Source organism: Rhipicephalus microplus, chromosome X (assembly GCF_043290135.1).
Source record: "Rhipicephalus microplus isolate Deutch F79 chromosome X, USDA_Rmic, whole genome shotgun sequence".
Classification (NCBI taxonomy): domain Eukaryota; kingdom Metazoa; phylum Arthropoda; class Arachnida; order Ixodida; family Ixodidae; genus Rhipicephalus; species Rhipicephalus microplus.
This window is the reverse complement of record NC_134710.1, coordinates 107872272-107891903: the sequence shown is the minus strand read 5'-3', so window position 1 is coordinate 107891903 and position 19632 is coordinate 107872272. Positions and strand designations below refer to the sequence as shown.

The 19632-nt window shown below is 42.0% G+C and overlaps 1 protein-coding gene across 2 annotated transcripts in view; it reads right to left on the bottom strand.

The window, feature by feature from the left end:
• LOC119175447 (uncharacterized) overlaps positions 1 to 19632 on the bottom strand; it is a 44072-nt gene that overhangs the window by 15700 nt on the left and 8740 nt on the right. For both annotated transcript variants that reach the window (XM_075881259.1, XM_075881260.1), the window contains one exon: positions 17683 to 17815. In XM_075881259.1, the coding sequence (XP_075737374.1) occupies positions 17683 to 17815 (133 nt within the window). The remainder of the gene's footprint in view (positions 1 to 17682; positions 17816 to 19632) is intronic.

Below are 19632 nucleotides of genomic sequence, written 5' to 3'. Positions count from 1 at the left end.
CCGAAAGTAGCTCAAATGACACTCAATTGGCTCATACATACGTTCACGTTTCCTCTAAAACAGTAATAATAAAACATTATTTATAAATATTACTGTTCTAGAAGAACGTTGATAGTATGTATATGTCAAGGCAGCGTTAGTTGAGCTTGTTTCGGTTCTAGATTTGCCCCATTTTGAATTAAAAAATATCTCCTCAAACGAACATAAAAAGGGTGGGAGATGTGGCAAATATGGAAAAACCTCCTTGCCACCCTTCCCTAACTTTTTATTTATATCTATGTTCCGCAAGTAACACATTTTGACTCCGAAATGTCGAAACAACGCCGCAATAACGCCTCACCCGGGAAAAAAAAATCTACATTACGAAGGCTACGCATTTGCCACCTGCACACGTCAGTGGCAAAAAAAAAGACTTTGAAGCTCTGCTAGCAAATAATTACGTTGTCAAGCATGAAATATTACACTATATCTTGGAGGCTTGACATAGCTTGGAAAGTATATCATAAAACGGTACTGCTATGTGTTTCGGTTTCGGTTTCAGTTTTGAGGTTTTGGGGCAACTGCGCATCGCCATCGTCAACAGGCAGACTTTGAATTGGGTGGTAACATGTCGTGTGCGTGTTTGCTGCAAGCTGACGGTGGTTTATTATTTTACTATTCACTTGCTTTGTCAGGGACGCGTACTTATACGGCTTGCACAGTTTAACTTGTGCTTACAATAAATACAGTACGTGTCACTGCAATCTGTGGCGTGTCGGCTAGTACAGAACAACTTCGGTGCGGCGGAGTGTGTGTCCTCTGTCAACGGCTTTCGTTGAAGCTTGTGCCCGCCGCAAGCAGAGTGTTTACGATCAAGCAATCAACGGACTGTACGCTGGGAGCTACATGGAGAACGCTTTTGGATTTCGTGCTATTGCTGAAAAGGTAAGCTTTCGTGTATGCGAACAACGAAGTGCAGAAGTGCGTGCCTGCCTGCCAACTGCCGATTTGCCCGCGATACTCGTAATTGCAGGAAGCGACCGTCTCATGGCGTCGGTAGCTTTGTGACCTTCGCTCGCTGTGTGCTTATCAGCTGCGATGTCTCAACAGTCGCAGTGTTCGTGAACCTCGCTTTGGGGCATGGTTAAAGAAAACGGGGGGATGTGCCCCGCGCAGATAAACCTTGGCATTCGGCAGCGGGTGAGAAAACAAGGGGGGGGGGGGGGGGGGCTGAGCGAGCCGAGGTGGGCGAAAAAAATGGCATAATAATAATAATAATAAAAACGAAGCAGATCAACAGTAAAAGAGGCGCCAGTTGTCAGTTAGCGGGACTGCAGTGGACAAATGGGGCGTGTCTATTACGCGGGAGAAAAAAAAATCCAGATTTCAATGACTGAAGATAGGGGTGCGTTTTTAATGCGAGTAAATACGCTATTTAAAGCAACAATTGAAAAATACTTAAACTTTGTATCAGTACCCCTTTGATGCCTGCGCTTTGCAGCGGCGTGACGTGTTTTGTTAAAAATCGTGCAGCTAACCAAATAATTTATATGTACCTTGTTTAATCAGTGATTCGCGCTTTTTATGCCTTGCTTGGTTTGTTTATATTTATACTAGTATATCGTAAATAATCGGGATATAGTAATATTGATCTGCTTTAATAAGGGATTGAACAGCCACACTCAATTGCACACATCTTTTTGCATTTTTGCACCATTGTACTGCGGCACATAGAATATTGTAGAATAGAATATTTCTGTATATTTTGGTGTAGGGTTTTGCGATGTGGTTACACATGAAAGCTTAGCCAAAGTGTACCAACAAACACGCACACAAAACTGTCAGTTAGTCTGATACAGCACAGATGATAATGGTGTAGGCATAGTTAGCCACTAAAGAACACGCTCGCGAAAAACAAAATGAGGATGGCGACACAGGTGGCTGTAAATGAAAGCAGGCAGACCTAACAGCTCTTGTCTGTTTCATGCATTTTGTCTGTGCAGGTTTCATCCTTACGAATGTAAGGACACTGATCCAACTAATAAGCCCTCCATGCATATATTCCTGTTAGCTACTTCTCCAATCTGTCGTGCATTTTTTAAATTACACATATTTATGGTCCAACAGTCCAGAGCTTATTGAGCATATATTTAACTTACTTGTGATATATTATCTGTTGCATGGCTATTTTTATGAATTAAAAAAATTCAACTGCGAATGAGCTGCTTATGCATGCACTCGAAGAATAGGGTTAGCACATCTTATTTATTCTTGAGAGTAGTCAGTTTTACTCGTGGCCTAAAGTAATCATTTTGTTGACCAATAAGCAACGTGTGAAATACATAAAATTATCGAGTACACCAAATTTATGTAACTGGAGAAGAAATTTAGAGGTGAGCTTCCGAAAATACACAGTGCTGTTTTTCCAGCAGCAGTTGTCATATTGTAAGTGCTGTTGATCCTTCCATATTGGGGCTTGCTCGATGTTTTACACTATTTTCACACAGTAGATTGTACATCTGTGATGTGTACATGTCTACACAACGATCCTTCAAAGTAAATGATAAATATTGCAACTTTTCTGTCTGAATGGGTTTATATAATTTTTTGTATCAACCATTGTAGTGGCCTATTGGTTAGGGTATTCTAGCTTAGCAAGAAAACTTGGTATAAACGCTGAAATTTGAGCTTCCCAGTATATTTCAAGCTTCTTGGTAGGTGCATGATTCAAGAGAGAAGCACTTTTTCACCACCACCACGGTGGTGAAAAAACCATACTCAAGCATGGCACTTGCATTCGTACACTAATATGCACAGATGCTTGTAAACGTAAAAGTGAATAGTGGTAAAGCTGAAAGTGGAGAAGCTGGAGCTTTTTATTATAAGACACATTATAATGAGGTTCTGATTGTTCCCAGTATTTTTTAAATGCTTAGTTGAATGTTGTGCATCTCTTACATGCAGAATGTTGAAAGGAAAGCACACTACATCTTCTACGATGGACTGGGTGCTGACAATGCAGTGCACTCATCACAACCTGAAAGCAGCTGTTCCGGGCTCACGACCTCACTCAAAGGGTCGCAGCAGTGGTGGACGCTACTCATACGGTGCACCAAATATCTTGTACATTTTAGGAACATTCCTCTGATGGGAAAGGCTTCATCTCAAGCTATGTGTCCTATATACTTATTTATATTTTCAATATAAGTATCAGTTTGCCATCAGATCAACAGCAGTGCGTGTAGAAAACTGTGTACAATGCATAATGTTACAGTTTTATGAAAAACTAGAGATGGCCTAGATGTCGCCAGCTTAAAAGGTTGATCCACTAATGGGTCAATCCACGCCAAACATCCCAGCTATTTTAGCGACCATCTCAAATGTATTAAAAAAATTGTGATGATTTATTGCATTGAAAACAGTGAAATAGTAAAATAATTTCAAAAGAAAAAAAATTTTCGGTCACGTAGTTGCCTTCTGAACTTACTGGAATGTCGTTTCAGTGTGGTTTGTGGGAAAGTAGTTTAAAAGTACTGCTCATTTCTTCGATACCAAAATTTGTCTACATGTTAAGTACAAGTTCATGTGTAAAGTGTTTGAAGCGCAGTAATATTAGTGCAATTTCACTGGCACATACGCCTCCAAGACTAACAATGTGCTTGATACGACTGGTTGGTGCTGTATGGTAGACAAAGAAAGTGCTTAACAGCGCAAAGGACAAGAAGGGAAAGAAGAAACGAGAACAGAGCCCTGAGCAAACAATCAAAGTTTATTGCAAACCAACTGCAATATATAGAAAACAGAATCTGCGCATAACCACGCACCATAAGCAGAATCGCACATACATGCACCATACAGCCTATCTTAGACAACTGGTCATGTAAATGGACCCAAGATAACTAACTTCACAGCAGTTAAGAAAAATCGAAGGTACGCTAACACAGGAAGCACCAAGTTGTTGAATATAGAAAGCTTCACTAATCTCGTGCTCGCGCCAATTTTTATATCCCCCGTGATCAAACACTTGTCGAGGATTGGCTGACAACAAGACTTATCACAATGGTCTGCCAAGTGGCTGGGAAGGAAACGTTTTAGAGAGTTAGCGTACCCCCTCAACCGATCATTCATTCATCGCCCTGTTTGGCCAATGTAACCATGCCCAAAAGTAAAAAAATATCTTGTAGAGAATTGCTAAAACACATTCAAGATGGCACGTAGCGTGTTTCTTAGTGCATTCTTCTTTCTTAGGTCCTTCACTGTTGACCCTGTGGCATAGCCCAACGAGGTTATCGCGTGCGCAGAACACAACTCTTACACCTATTTTGCCAGTGACCTTCTTTAGCCTTTGGGAAACTTCGTGTATGTAGGGAATAACAGCCTTGCTAGAATGAGGCTTGTTGAGTTAGCTGTTGCTTTGTCTCTTATCAACCACTCTTAGTGACGTTAGGAGAGTCTCGGCAATGGAAGTTAGCTCGGGATTAGAAAAGCCTCCTTGTTGAAGGCAGTGAACTTGGAGCGAGAAACTGCACTCTATCTGGCGGTGACAAGAGCCAGTTAAAATTGCCTTTAGGCAGGAAAAAGCGATGCTTCACTTGACCAGCTTAGAATGGGCGGACATAAAAAGGAGGTTCTTTCTTGAGCATGACTCGTACCGCCAACATACATGATGAACAAAAAAAAGCATTTCTGATTCTAGACATCGTAGCTTGTCGTCAGAAATAAACTCCGACATTATTTCTAGTTTCTTCATTTCACACCCGAAAACGTCAAATATCTCATTGGTGGTTCGCCAAGGGTCAGATTGATCGATGCGGTGAAGCACTAAAAAGTCGTCAACGTAGTCCAACACTTTAACTGTACTCGTGTGATCAAAGTTAGCCATGACACTTCTTTCATACCGCGCGAGTAAAAAGTCACAAAGAACCGGTGCTAAACTTGAGACATTGCACACATCTGCACCGGTGAGATATTTGACATTTCTTGGCGTGAAATGGTGCAACTGGAATTAAAGTCGGAGTTCGATTCATGACGACAAGTTACGATGCCTTGACTTGGAAATGCTTTTTTGGTTGACCATGTATATTGGCGGTATGAACCTTTCTCAAGGAAAAGCCTTCTTTTTACGTCCACTAATTTTAAGGTAATCAAGCGAAGCATCTATTTTTCCTGCCTAAAGGCAATTCTAACTGACTCTTGTCACCGCCAGATAGAGTGCAGTTTCTCGTTCTAAGTTCACTGCCTTCAACAAGCAGGCTTTTCTAATCCCCTGCTAACTTCTATTGCCGAGACTCTCCTAACGTCACTAAGATTGCCTGATGAGACACAAAGCAAGAGCTAACTGAACAAGCCTCATTCTAGCAAGGCTGTTATTCCCTACGTACACGAAGTTTCCCATAGGCTAAAGAAGGTCGCTGGAAAAATAGGTGTAAGAGTTGCATTGTGCGCACGCGACAAGCTCGCTGGCCTATGTCGCAGGGTCAACAGCGAAGGACCTGAGAAAAAAGCATGCACTAAGAAATATGCTATGCACCATGTTGAATGTGTTTTAGCTATTCTCTACAAGATATTATTTACTTGTGGACATCGGCCTAACAGGGCGATGCATGAATGATCGGTTGAGGGAGCACGCTAACTCTCTAAAAGGTTTCCTTCCTAGCCACTTGGTAGACCATTGTAATAAGTCTTGTTGACAGCCAATTCTTGACAAGTGTTTGATTACGGGGGATATAAAATTCGGCACGAGCACGAGATTAGTGAAGCTTTCTATATTCAAGAACTTGGCGCTTCCTGTCTTAGCGCACCCTCAATTTTTTTAACTGCTGTGAAGTTAGTTATCTGGGGTCCACTTATATGACCGGTTGTCGATAAGGTAGGCCTTATGGTGCATGTATGTGCAATTCTGCTTATAATGTGTGGTTATGCGCAGATTCTGTTTTCTGTATATTGCAGTTGGTTTACAATAAACTTTGGTTGTTTGTTCAGGGCTCTGTTCTCGTCTCATCTGTTCTTTCTTGTCATTTGCGCTGTTAAGCACTTTCTTCGTCTACTATGCCTACAAGAACTTAGCCAACATGTGTTATGAATGTCTGACTACTGAATACTAACTACACAAAAGGTATATTTTGAGGAAATAATATTATGAGACTTCTTAAGCTGCTAAACATTACGAGAAAAAATTACGAGTTTCGCAGAATCGTCATTTTCGTTTATATTGAGACCAGATTTGCACTGTGGAGTGGTCCAAATAAATATGACCTTCAAACCTACATCGAAAGGGAAAAAAAGGTATTTTCATGTGCCAATTGTTATCATTACATTTTTTTGTTTTAAGGAAGAAAAGTTTTGAACTTTCCCATTGATGAAAATAGGAAATTTCAAGGTGGCAGCTGTTGTATGACGAAATGGGAAGATAGGCACCAATGGGAATACTAAAAAATATTTTCTTCCTTAAAACAAAAAATTCAATGATAGTATATGAAAAGAAGTGTTCATTTGCTTTCAATTTATGTGTAAAGGTAATTTTTAGTTAAGCCACCACATGGCGTAAATCGCATCTGAATATGATCAAAAATTACGATTTTGTAGAATTTGTTTTTTTCTCATAAAGTTTACCAGCTTGATAAGTCTCAAATATTTTTTCCTCAAAATATACCTTGCGTGGAGTAGGTATTCACTACACAGATATTCATACAAACTGCAGTATTGCAATAAAGAAATTGCAAACATAGCACATTTTGGATAAATTCTTAGAAGCATATGTGCCAGTATAGTTGCAATAATATTACTGAGCTTCAAACACCTTACACAAGAACCTTTACTCAACATGTAGACCAAGTTTGGTATAGAACGTACTTTTAAAATAAATTTTATCACACACACCCAAACGACATCCCGGAAAGTTCCGACGGCAACCTTGCGACCAAACATTTTTTCTCTCCGAAATATCCTACCGTTTCACTGCTTTCAATATAGTTAGTCAGCACAATATTTTTCGAATGCATTTGAAATGGTCGCCAAAACGGCTGGGCGTTTAGCATGAAATCACCCTAACAGTGTGTCATGAACACAGAAAAAGGTCCTATGCTTATTAAGCCCTTTATTTACCAAAAAATATACTGAAAGTGCCTCCTCTGAGGCACTGTATAGTGCCACTTTTTTCACAGTTCTAAGGGAACTAACTGCACGTGCTATTGTTGTTTACATGTGCAGCAGTAGCATTAATATGTAGTAGATCTTGCTGTTGGGATAGTTGGTGCATGTTTGCTTTAAATATTAGTCAATTTCGCAACAAAACGATGACCACACAAACGAAGAAAACACATAAACGGAATGGGCACTCATTTGCAATTGTTGATTTCTTGAGGAAATAGGCTGATATATACCCACTTTTTGTCAACGCTTGTGCAACCTACTCGGGCCGTCCCTTACCTAATCACGCTATAGGACACATGATCGCTAGATACCGTGCTTCCAGCTCATACATGATGAGTGAAGTTTTGCTAACGCAATTGATACCCCTTTTCTTTTGTGAAAGCCCATCAAAATGGCTCTTGGTGTGAATCCACATGAAGTGACATGTGCTCTTGAACGGGCACCGTCGTTATTCTTTGCCGTAATGGCGTGCTTCCTCGCTAGATCATTGACGCAGCGCCTCGTCGTCTGGCTAACATGTGTCTTTCTGCACGATAAGGGTATTTTGTAAACCGCTTCAGTAGCAGACTTCGTGAATGGCCACGCATGCTTCTTTTTACAGCCTTTCAGCTGCTCAGCATGATTTTCAGCGATGCACCGGCGCAATTTTGCTAGTTTGTTAGGGGCATGAACACGATCAGTACTTCATGCCGGCTCGCAACCTTTTTAAGGTTGTACGTATGAATATTTAGTATATTATGATTATAAATTACAAACAGCTGCTAGTGAGCACCCGTCCTGTTCATGTGTTTTCTTTGTGCGGTCGTGGTTTTGACATGAAATTGACTATTCAATTCAGGCATTCATGTCTATTCACAGCACATGTTTAATGTCTGTAGCAAAATATTACATGATGTTTTCGTATTCATATTTGCATGTTCAAGAGAACAGCAGCCGTGCCAATTGTGTCAATTGGACACAATTTCCTAATTTTGCACAAAACCATTATGAAATGCCCAACCAGCCTCAATTATTTCTCAGTATTGTTAATTTTATCAAGAAACATAAAATCCATTATTCAACTTAAGTTTGCGCATCACCACCCAATTGATTGATGTGTGCAGTTTAATGTCCTAAAGCCACCATTTGATTATGAGACGCTTTAGGGGAGGGCTCCAGAAATTTTGGCCGCCTGGGGTTCTTGTGCACCCAAATCTAAGGAAATGGGCCTACAGCATTTTCGCCTGCATGAAAAATGCAGCTGAGTACTTTGGCGACTAAACCATCGAGACGGGGTCATCATCATTTAATCTAATACAGATGTGTCAACCGTAATTATAACTTTTAATTGACTATATTCTAACCTCACAGCAAAAGAAAAGAGTAGAACGGTTTAAATGAAAGTTCTACCCCCCCCCCTTTCTATGACGTCCATAACGCTTTTCAAGTCGCTTTCGCCAGAATACGCTTTCGCTCTGCGGAAAAGTGCTTTTTGATTTACAGGACACAAAATATTTTTGTCCCTATATTACTCTGCCATGCAGATGCCATTCAATAACGAGTACTAGTATAAGTGCTGGCCGTCTTTCAGAGTGATTTATGAGGTTTTCGCAGCCTTAAGCGACGATAAAGAAAATCGTATGCCACTTTTTTTCTTTTCGCCACCCCGTTGAGCTCCTCCTTTACGAATATCTGGAATTTCTGGGTCGCCTGTCAAACAGTTAGACAAGCTCACCAAATGCTACTGCGAGTTTTACACCCGTATTTTAGAACGTCCCTTCACTAAATGCTTCACCTTGACTTGAGAAAATTGATTCCAGCGCAGTCTCTAGGCAGAGCAAGTCACTCAATATCAGGGATAATCTGCTGCGATTCTCAAGAAACGCAGCGTCATTTTTAGACAAGCGGTGGCGCTGTGCTCAGCTAGTACAAGTGAAGGATGAGATTTGAGTCGAGGAGCATTCGTATATAGGGAGGATAGCATTGTTTGCACTGTGGGACAGTTCAAGAGTGCTTTTGTTGAAATAGCTGCACTCTCGTGTATTTTGAATGAATTAGCGTATGTCAAATAATTTCTACATATACTTTTTTGTGTGTGTGATTCAGTATAATTTGTTGTACTACTGTAAATTTGGAGCCCCACCACAATGGTCTAGGGGCTATGGTACTCGGCTGCTGACCCCCAGGTCGTGGGATCGAATCATGGCTGTGGTGTCTGCACTTCCGATGGAGGCAGAAACGCTGTAGGCCCGTGTGCTCAGATTTGGGTGCACGTGAAGAACCCCAGGTGTTTAAAATTTCCGGAGCCCTCCACTATGACGTTTCTCATAACCATAAGGTGGTTATGAGAAACGTCATATGAGGGACGTTAAACTGCACATATCAATCAATGCTGTAAATTTGAAATTTCAAGCTCAAAAATGCTGTGTTTGTTTTTCCTGAAACCTGCTCCAAATTTAGATTTTCTCCCTAGAAAAGCAAGATATAATGCTCCAAAATATTGCTCCAGATGATAGCTTGGCTGCTTCACCTCTGCTAGCTGTAAGTGGTTACTCTTTCACCCTGCTTTTGTGTGCCCATTTTATGTTCTTTGATGTTGCATTGTTTCAGAGGGACATATTATGTGATGCGCTTGATATTTTACATCTTTAAATCAATTATTCTGCGTGGTTAGTATCTAGTGACACTGTTAAGCTATTCTAATTTTGCCCATTGTTTTCACTCCTGTATTATTATTTCCCCAGTATTCTGAATGTCTGAACACACAAGGGTTATTGTGAAATGAAAATGTCATTTTAAGACTGTTTTGTCATTACATTCATTAGAATACCACTAGCTTTGCATAATATGCATAAGGCATGCCACAACACATGCAAACTGTGGCGTACCAATGTGGCAATTGTAGTGTGCATTGATATATTATTTCAGTATATTAGAGAAATAAGGCATGCTGCATTACACTACTCTTCCTGCTGTTTGTATGCTTCACTGCACTGTGCTTTTGTGCTGCATTGAAGCGTGTTAAAATTAGTTCTTCATTTTTAAGTGCAAGTAAAGGCTCTTTTGTTGTACTTTGATATGCATGCATTGGTCGTTAGAGCTCCATGCCGTACCATTGACGTCTGATGTCTGGTCTTCTTTTGTAGCAAATGGCATTCTGCTTTGCACAATTGAAAAAGACTTTTGATTAAGGTACAATTTGTGTCTGAATCCTGTATGTTCTCTGTGCCTAATAAAATAAAGCTTGATTTCGTTTTGCACAATGGCATGACTTTGTGAACGTTGTGTTGTGTGTGGCAGCTCATTTTGAGTGATGCCTTTGCATTAAGCTAGGATTACGTGTGTTATATGCCGTGCTTCATATATGGACCATAAAAGCTGTGCTAAGGCCAGGATTACCACACTGTGGCAGGAGCCACTACAATAGGACATCTGCACATGAAAGGTCTAGCTGAAGGGTAAGCTTTCACGTGCTTCCACAGGGGCTTACTGGAAAGGGGTAACTTTCGAATTATGGTATTTTTTTGCATGGGTGTTGGGGCATTATTCAGCATGAACACCCCCACACCCTTTTTGCTGTTTGAGCAATTACACCCCTACACTACTTTTGTTTTTTAAGGGTGTTAGGGTGTCATAGCAATATTACACCCTTACGCCCTTAAGATTACTTGGGTACATTCGCTTTTACACCCTCACTCCCTTAAGGCCACTTGGGTGTACATTTGTCTTTACACCCGAAGAAATGTTTGTGCCATAGGGTGTAAATTCGGAAATCCGCCCCACGATATAGGTGTAGCCCTGCTTGATACACCCATTTCGTGGGGTGTTGGGGTGTGAGTTATAGACACTATAAAACACCTATATGGGTGTAATTTGGTTTACAGTGTAGCATCCCTACGAGATGAGACAACGCAATCTTATATGGCTGATACACTATTTGGTTGAAGGACAGCAGCCTATTTTTATCGATGGTCAGTTTGCAGAAAACGTGATAGCTTTTATGCAAGGCCTGCACGCTTAATCGACCTGCTTAGCATTAGGCATTCTGTTTAGGCTTCATTCGCAGTGTTGCGCAGCAACTCATGACCGGTGCATATGGTACACACTGTTTTTTTTTTCTGAGAAGTGCACACAGGCTTTTCTGTTCAGACGTAAAATATATTCTTGACGTAAATATTCAATAATTATTGACTACTCATACACTATATACTACTCATTGCGACAAGACAGTTTGTACAGTCACCTGAACAAAAGCTCTAATCAAACTTTTGTGCATTTAAAACGGACAAAATATTGGTGATCAAGTCACGAGACTACTTTTTTTTTTCTGAAAATGACTTCCACCCGAACATCGCATGACTCACAGCTTTTAGTATTTATTTATCTTAGCCGAGCACGACTTTCCAGCTGAGCGCATCGGCAGAATGTTGTTCTACGGGATTTGCCAAATTATACAATGCATATTTTCCTAAACAAAATAACTTTACTTCGACAGCGTGGTAATGTGGTTTCAGGTGGCGTAGATTACACAAGTAAGCGATCACGGTCGTTTACTCTAATGTAACAAAGCAAAAGGAAGGTTGTCATTTTCCTTCGTTCACTGTAGCTCGTTTTGGTAATACATGACGCCAATGTTCCGGAGCTACTCTTGCATGCGTTGTTGATCGTTGGTACATTTGAATGGTTGTAAAGATTATGTTACTTTAAAAAAAAAAACGATCGCGAGAGTTCATGCTTTGGATTAACGTACGACTTTCTTAATGAACTTTCTCATAGTACAAAGTTTTTTACCACTACACGTAAAACAATATAACATTTTCAAATATAAATTAATATAAATAGCTTCCACTGACATCCTTTCACACAATAAAAAAACGTAGATTTGAAATTATTGTATACAGCCTTCATTTGAAATTATCACACGAAGACCGTGATTATTTAAAACTGCTACTCACAAGCCTGTTCAAATACATTAGCCACATACCGTACAGCACTTTTGTCCACCTTATATGCATTATTACGCGCAGTTGAGAGTTTTGTGACATTTTAAATTGTTTTTCGCGTATTCGCATAGCATCTAAGCCGCTCAAGCTTCTGCATAACGCAAGCACACAATTCCGCATACAGCCACTGGTGTTGTTGTATTTTAGGAAAAAATATTACCATCCTGGAGGCAAAATTCTTCAATGTATGACTAATGTGCATCTGTTCCCTGTCATTTGAGTAGCTCAAATAGAAAAATAAAATTGTTCACATCTCACTAAATCGCACAAAGCTGGGACACAGCATAGTTGCTGGGCATGTTTCAGAGTTGTCTTGTTAACCATTTGTACAGACTTCTCGGGCTGCGATTGAGCGCTGCCGACTGATGATTACGATAACTTTCTATCTGTGAGATGCGGCAAACTTCTTCCATAATGCCTCTCCTGTGAGAAACTCCTGTAGCGCATATGTGCCTCAGAAATCAAACCAACTCCGCTATTCAGAATCCTAGCCTGCTAAATAACAACGAAAGAAAACGCGGGCGCCAAACACCCAATAAGGGTGCAGTAGTAACGCTAAAAAGAATTGATGGAGACAAAACATGGTAAATACCGGGGCTGCGGGTTTAACTTTATCTTGTTAATTATCTGTATAGAATGCTTGGGAGGTGAATAATAGCGTCTTGGTTAATGAGGATGATAGTTTTATATCTACGACACGTGCTAATACTCGACCATAACAGCTGTACCGCCAGGCCTGCACGGAGCGAACAGCACATTTTAAGCGAAAGCTGAAAGATCGGCGGAGAAGCTTGATACCAACTACAACTTACCAATAATTCTGTGCCATTTTTCTGATGCTGTGGCGGACGACGGTGAAGAATTACGCCTGACGCTTTTCCATCGAGTGGCACCATTCGACGACCCACTGTTACACAATTCGCAGTTGGTGACACCTGGCTGTTTTCCTTGATGTTATAAAGCGCGTTATTTCACACAATAATGCGATTTATTTCCTGACATGAAGCCTGGCTTGGGTCAGTTTGCAACGGATTTCCAAGCACTGGCTTTGCTCAGTGGTAGAATAGTGGGCTGGTACGCAGGGGAGCCGGGCTCAAGTGCCAACGTGTCCTTGGTGATTTTTTATATCATTTTTTTCACTTTGGGTGATAGTGAACGGTTACAGACACCGGCGGCGGACCACTGCAGCGCACGCGACTCTTGTGATCTCATAACAGCTTTCATTGTAAAACTACAGCTCATCAATTTCGTGAAGGCGGTCTAATAGAAAATCTGTCTATGGGCGATGATTCTCCCCTGCGCCATTCCTTGAAGTGGCACCTTGTGTACTAAATAGTGGCGGTAAAGCTTAGGTCAAGGTTGCTTCGGTTTCGCGTGCTCGCATTTAGGAGTCGTCGGCTTTCCGGGCGAGATAGGTTTTCTCTTCGGGTGCTTGTAGCACGCGTCTGCGGCATGGCGACCTCTACATACGTGCAAGTCTAACGACTGTCCATCGAGAACACGTGTGGTAAAGAAGGTAGGCGTGTGCAGTGTATTCTTACGGGAGGGAGGATGGGGGGAAGGTTCGTCACAGACCCCATCTCCTAGCGTCAGTGCATGGGGCTCTCTTTGTGCCGCACCCCACACCTGGGTGACCACCACGGCGCCACCACTGCCCCCCCCCCCCCCCTCACGTGCAAACACCTATAGTAGAGAGGGTGCGGTTCTGATTTCGCTAACATGATCATGGGATTTCGAGAATAATTCGCTAGATCTGAAATCAGGCCGCTTCCACTAATCGCGCGAGGTAGATCGTGTCACCTGCCGTGTGATAAGTGACGTTTTGATGCACCCCTCGTGATTTCAATCATCTGCTATGATGCAATGCACGCGCTTGCACCTTGTTGGTGAAAGTGAAACCACGTGATCTACCGGTACAGTTAAGGCTCATTCACACCGTGCGGCAAAGCGACCAAGTGGGCTTTCCGAAGCGCCGAGGCAGCGAGTGCGTGAACCTGTTCAGACTAAAGTCCCTCTACTTCGTACAGGGGCTTTAGTTCAGACCACCTGCCTCCTATGGATCGCCGCACGGTGGAATAGGCAGGCATATAATATAATATAATACTTTATTCATCAAGTGTGAACATGGAAAAGTGCATGGGTACAGATTCACTGGGAGGTCCCAAGGTAAGAACCGCAGGCGGGACCTCCCACGAAAAAAAAAAGGTAATCATCAAGCAACACTGAAATACATTGTCAGCAAATAAACACAGCATGAACATAGCATAAAAAAGAGAAAGATGAAAAAAACAAAAGAAAACAAAAAACCATTAGAATAATAAGCAGGAACACTAAAAAACAAGGAATACATCGTCAATCTAATTAAAAAAATGTGGATATGGATACCACAACAAAAAAAGACATGATAATACAGTTACAATTCAATCAAACAGAAGGGCCTAACAAGAAAGTCTTTAGTTTGGATTTAAAAACGCAAAGTGATTTAGAAGATTTAATATCAGAGGTAAGTGAATTCCAGAGCGAAATGGCCGAGAATAGAATCATTTGTTTGCCGTAGTTAGTGTGTATACACGGAAGTAAGAGATTCTGGCGTGAGGCAAAGCGCGTTGAATTGAGATTATTAGTGATGCAATGAGGGAGAATATCTAAGACAAGGTGATCGTGCAAGACGTTAAAAAATAAAATACCAATGCTGTACCTAAACAGATGATGAAGGGGCAAAACACGGAGCTGATAGAACAGCGGGGAAGATTCTGCTTGTCGATGGGAAAATGTAATGATGCGTAACGCTTGTTTCTGCAGTGTTATTAATGGGGCGATGTGGGTATGATACGTACCACCCCAGGAAGAAATGCAGTAATTTAGGTGACTGTGGACAAAAGCGTAATACAATATTAGGAGAGTTTGCAAGTTGAAGTATGGTCTAGCTCTAATCAAAACTCTTATGCCGAACATAACTTTCTTTGAAATGAAGATTACGTGCTCATGAAATTTAAGGTGAGAATCGACTATTACGCCAAGAAAGTTAGTGCTACGACGAAGTTCAATTTTAATACCGGAAATATACAGGGAAGGGAACTCGGAAATTTTTCTTTGGGGGGAACTAAAAAGCAGAAAGCAAGTTTTAAGAACGTTAATAGATAACTTGTTGAAGAGACTCCATCGCTCGAGGGAAAATAGGTCAGCTTGGAGCATTTGCGTTAAGGTACACATGTTTCGGTGGTAGTTAAAGATGGTAGTGTCGTCAGCATATAGTACGCATTGTGAAGAGGTTAAACAGCGAGGAAGGTCATTAATGTAAATTAAAAAAAGAAGTGGGCCCAAGATTGAGCCTTGTGGAACGCCTCTGTTAACTGTGACCGGGGGTGATGTTGCTGTGGAAACAGAAACTATTTGTTGCCTGTTTAAAAGAAAGCTGCGTAACAAAGTTAGAGCAGGACCCGTAATGCCATAACGCCCCAGTTTAGTGAAAAGAATGTCATGGTCAATGGTGTCAAATGCTTTTGAAAAATCTATGAAAACAGCAGCAGCAACGTCGCCGTGATCAATGAAAGACTTAATTTTATCTGTTAGACATGCAGTCGCAATATTAGTTGATAGGGCAGCACGAAAACCAAACTGAGAGGGGGTGAGTAAGTTGAATGTTTTAAGGTAGCGGGAAAGACGGGTCTCAATAAGTTTTTCTAGAACCTTATCTAAGAAGGAAAGAATAGAAATGGGTCGATAATTATCCATAAAGCGCGCGTCACCTTTTTTGAGTACAGGAACAATTTTTGCTATTTTCAAGGACTGTGGAAATAATCCGGTTTTAAAAATTAAGTTGAATATATAGCAAAGTAGTGGCGCAACAAGTCGACGTACAAGTTTCAAATGGAACCCATGAATACCATCTAAGCCAGGCCCGGTAGTCTTTAATCCTGCAATGGTAGGTTCGATTTCGTCGGAAGAAGTAGGAAATAGAAAAAACGATTGGGAGCAACGCAAAAGGTCAGAAGAATAAGGGCACGAGGGAAGTTGTGAGCATACACCCGAAAAATGATTGCTAAATGCATTAGCAATATCTGCAGGTTCAGTAAATGATCAGTCGCCCTGAACAATGGATTTGATGGGCTTGTGCTGAGTAGCGTTATTCAGGAATTCCTTAACTAACTTGCATTTTTTCTTTATGTTGTTACCGCACCTATTGAATTCATTGTCGTAGTAGCGGCGCTTGGCGGCTTTAAGGAGCGAGCACAGAACTTGAGAGTAGCGTTTATACCGTGCTCGGAGATTAGAATGTAAAGGTTTGCGCTTCATCTTTTTGTATAGATTATCTTTTTTACGCAAGGCAAGAAGAAGGGAATTTGAAAGCCAAGGGCACCGAGGGGCAGTGTAACGCCTATTGGAAGTTATTATTGTTGTACAGTCACCGACAGCATTGATCATTGCATCAGAAAATTGCTGTATAGCGATATCAGGATTCGAGACATTGAATATGCTGGAGCAGTCTATTTCTGATACAAGGTTTAAAAATTTTTCACGATCAAGTATAGAATGCTTGAAGGTTTCAGTTTTGTTTTTTTCCTGCTTGTGCAAGTAAAAAAACACGGGGAAGTGATCGGTAATTTCGCAGTCGATAGTGCCAGCTTCTATTGGGGAATCATGATTAGAAAAAATATGGTCAAGGAGGGACCATATCGCGCTTTTGCGCACATGTCCCTGTGACGTGGCAGCGCTTCTCCCAAACGTACACTCGCGCCTTCGTTGTGTGGCGTTCTGATTTGCTGCGGCAAAGCGACGAGCCTCGGCAGTCGGCAAAAAATTGCTCCAAGAGCGATCGCCCTTGCCACCTGGTTTTAAAGACGATAGTCTTTCTGGGGGTCCTTCGACGCAAAAATTTTGGTCTGTCTGTCCGTTTGTCCACCTTTAATTAACGGTACTGGGCACCTTAAACGGCACCAGCGAATATCCCGAACGGCCGACTACATCCGCAGAGCCCACAAATGTTGCTCAAGATTCAGCGTTCATACTTGTGCGATTGCCAATTAAAAAGCAATTATCGCGCATATGAGTCACCATAACAAACCCGTATATATTCTGTATGTGCGTCTTTTACTAGAAAAGGCGTACATAAGTTATTCTAAGGACCTTAGCGTTTATCACCTCTGAGACGGGCGCGCGTGGCGCTCATGTCTCACGTGTGACGAGACTTGATGCGCTCGCCTCCGCTGCACGCTCGAGGCACTCTAACGCAGTGCCTCCAAAATACCATTCACCGATTTTCTTGCGCAGAACATCAAATAAATGCTTTGTTCAATCTCTCCAGACGCAAGACTGTCGTCTTTCGACGACATTTGCAGACTAACAAGCAGATACGGGGCCAATTTTTTCTCCCGCTTTCGCCACCTGGAGAGGAAGTTTTTCCCGCTTTGCGCGTTGCCGCCTCGCCGCTTTGGCCGCCCCGCTTTCGGCGCGAATGAGCCTTTATTGACACATACCTACTCGGATTTTTCTGTGACGTCACACGCTACTGCTATGCTACATCTGATAAGCTTGCTTCGCTGTAAGGTACTTCAAATTTTACCCTCACCACACGTCGCTTCCACCACATGCTGGAACTCCTATGCCCGTACGGCTTGGGCTGGGTATAGCATTATGAAAGGCGCCGCTGCTGGATACTGGGTGTGGCAAGTCCACTCTGTTTTCGACCGCATGCATACGCCCTGCAAGAAATCGTAGTTGTTCGTGATTGTGACAATGATTCGTGAGGACAGTCTGGAAAAAATCAAAATCTCAGAATGTTTATAGCAGTCGGTCAGAAAATAAAAAACGATGACAATGCAGCGAGGTTTAAAGTCACATCTTTTGATAATTAATATGGCAGCGCTACGAAAGTTGATGTGTACGGAAGTTTAGAGCGGCAATAGGAGCTCGTGTGATGTTGCATTCTGACTATCTTCAAATGTTCTTGGCTTGAGCTGGCAGTGCATTGTTTTTGCTTATTTGCATCACAAGTATCCCCTATTTAAGTCATTTTGGAAGTCTTTCCGATAACTTCGTTAGTATCCCTGAGAACACTATGAAAGTCTACGACAGTAGTGAAAAACATGTGGAATTTCTATTATTTTTTTCTTTTGTACGGCCTATGCTCAAAACAAACAGAAATGCAAGAGTCGCAAAAAAAAAGTGGCTCAGTAAATTAGGGCGGAACGTGACTATTCCGCATTCATATGGTTCCAAAACAGTAACAAATGAAAACATTTGGCTGCGCGTCCTCTATGTCGATTGCAATAGTACTGAAAGTCGGGCTATTTGGTGCGGGTGCATATTTACGGACAGAGACGAGTGAGCGCTCATCTGTGTGCCTCCCGTCTTCCGTATACATCTTGTTCATGTTGAAACAAAAAAAATGGGGGACGCTTTAGCTTTGCCTTTAAAGCCTGTTTCACATGAGAGCGACCGAGCGGCGATGAGCGGCGGGAGGACGCGCGGACGCGCGTTCGTTTCACATGCGCGTTCATTTCACGCGCGTTCGTTTCACATACGCCGCTGCTACCGCTGCTGTTGCGCGACGCCCGCCGCTCTGGTGGGCAGTTTTGTCCGCGGAAGGCGCCGGTTAATCGCTGTTTTCAGTGGTATCTAAAAGCCGCGCTCTCCTCCAAGTATCCTTCCTTTCACACCCGTGTGCTTCGAGGTTCATCATCAATAGCCGCTCGACTTTTACGCGTCTGTACACTGATTGAATTAAGTGTAACATGAATCTTATAACAAAGAAGCAACGTTTGCAGTTGCTTTTTTGTTTTGTCCTGGATTTTTAACGTATGGTTTTTTTTTGCGCGCTCATATAACTGACCATGAAGAAGCAAATGAGAGTTTGCTTGTATGATTTTGTTAGGCAACTGTTCCTGCTAGGTAACTGCTAAAGAACTGCGAGCGTGTTTTGCGCAGCACTTCCAATGTTTCTCCGATTCATTGCTCTTGCTTTCAGTGATTTAACTTTGGGACGCCGAACGAGGTTTCTGTCAGCCCAGTACCTGTCCGCTCGAGTCAAAATAAAATTTTGTATAAGAACTCTCAGTGCTAAGCTTCGGCCGTGTTTGTGGTCACCCTGTGGCATATGCGAACACACTCTTCATCGGGATTTTCCGAATGGTCTACATTTCTTCTGGCGCCAGAATTCGCATGCTTCCACCATAAATAGCAAGCCTCTTAGGTTTTTCAATGATTCAGTAAAGCACCCCAGGAAGATTTTCACCAACGGTAGGTAGCATGGTATACGTGATACGCTCGTTCTCCTGGTTCTTTGGCTGCTGTATATGCACTTGTGCGTGGCCCAGATCCGAGACGACGCAGCGAGTTTTGCTTTAGCGGAAATTTGCGTTCATAAATGCTGTGGTGGTGAGCAGGAAACCGAAGTATCACATCATTTCACGCAACACACTTTTGCTTCGCGCCCCCTCTTTGTTGAGTGACATCACGAAATTCCTTTTCAGTGACCTGTGTGGATTGGTATTTCTCAAGTCGACTGCCTTAGCACCCG